Here is a 1,132-nt window from a genome sequence, read left to right on the forward strand (position 1 = left end):
GGGGGGGGCCGGGGGGGCGGGGGGCTGTCGTTTGAGTGAGCGGCCGACTGCGAGGTAGATGCGGTGCTGGGGTCGGGGGGGCAGGCAGAGTGAGGTAATAGACTGGGGTGCTCTTTGGCGTTTCTTGCTGCTCTTGTGATTGTTCGGTGTTTGTGCGGGGCTGACTCGAGATGCTGACTGAGGGCTTCGTCCCCACACACCGTGCTCTCGCACGCCACGCACTGGTACGAGCCGCTGCCCTGGCCGCTGCCGGTGGGCACGTGAAGCACCATCTCTTGCAGGTTCGCCACGGACTGGCCGAAGAAGCAGAAGGACTTCAGGTGGTCGCTGGCCGCCTCCTGGTCGCCGAAGCCCGCCTGGCACTTGCGGCAGACCAGCTTGTACTGCACCTTCGGGACGATGAAGGGGTCGCAGAGGGAGTCCGCGCCCTTGCCTTCCGCTTCGGGCTCTTCTTGGGGTTTGGGCAGGAGGGGGGACACCTCGCGGGGTGCGTTTTTCTGCTCTTCTTGCTTGGGGGGTTCTTTGGCAGGGTCTTTGTCCGGGGTGGCAGCCCCCGCGGGGACGGGGGTTTGGCTTCCTTTGGGCTGCTGCGCTTTCTGCTGCTGCTGCTGCTGCTGCTGCTGCTGCTGCTGCTGCGCCCGCCGCTGCTGCTGCTGCAATGCCTCCTGCAGACTCTGCTGGTATTGCTGGTACTGCTGCAGCAGGGAGCCGGGGGACAGCCCCAGCAGCGCCTGCGACAGCGCGGGGCTGTAGGGGAAGAGCCCCTCCATCCCGTACATGGGCTGCAGGTACCCGCTCTGCAGGGCGCCGGGGATCTGCGGGGCGTAGTAGGGGGAAAAGCCGGGGACGAAGTAGGGAAGGAACTGGCTCGTCAGCAAGGTGGTGGGGTCTGAATTCAGGGCGGCCTGCAGCGCCTGCAGCTGGGCGGGCTCCACCGCGTACTCCATGGCGGGCAGCGGGGCCGAGAGGGCGCCCGCCGACGCCTCCCCCTTCTCCTTCTTGGGCCCTGGCAGTGGGTCCCCCTTCCCCTTGGGTGCCTTCTCCTTCTCTTTTGCCTTCTCGCTCTCCTTCTCCTTGCGCTGCGGCGGGGGCGGCTGCTGCGGCTGCGGCTGCGGGGTCGTCGCTGGCGGCT

The 1,132-nt window shown here is 67.5% G+C and overlaps 1 protein-coding gene across 1 annotated transcript in view; it reads right to left on the reverse strand.

Annotated features, from left to right (window-relative positions):
- Positions 1-1,132, reverse strand: part of ZFHX3 (zinc finger homeobox 3) — a 279,307-nt gene that overhangs the window by 165,752 nt on the left and 112,423 nt on the right. Inside the window, exon 10 of the mRNA XM_010579685.1 lies at positions 9-1,130. Within this exon, the coding sequence (XP_010577987.1) occupies positions 9-1,130 (1,122 nt within the window). The remainder of the gene's footprint in view (positions 1-8; positions 1,131-1,132) is intronic.

The sequence above is a fragment of the Haliaeetus leucocephalus genome, unplaced genomic scaffold (genome assembly GCF_000737465.1).
Source record: "Haliaeetus leucocephalus isolate CR32 unplaced genomic scaffold, Haliaeetus_leucocephalus-4.0 Scaffold668, whole genome shotgun sequence".
In the NCBI taxonomy this organism is placed as follows: Eukaryota; Metazoa; Chordata; class Aves; order Accipitriformes; family Accipitridae; genus Haliaeetus; species Haliaeetus leucocephalus.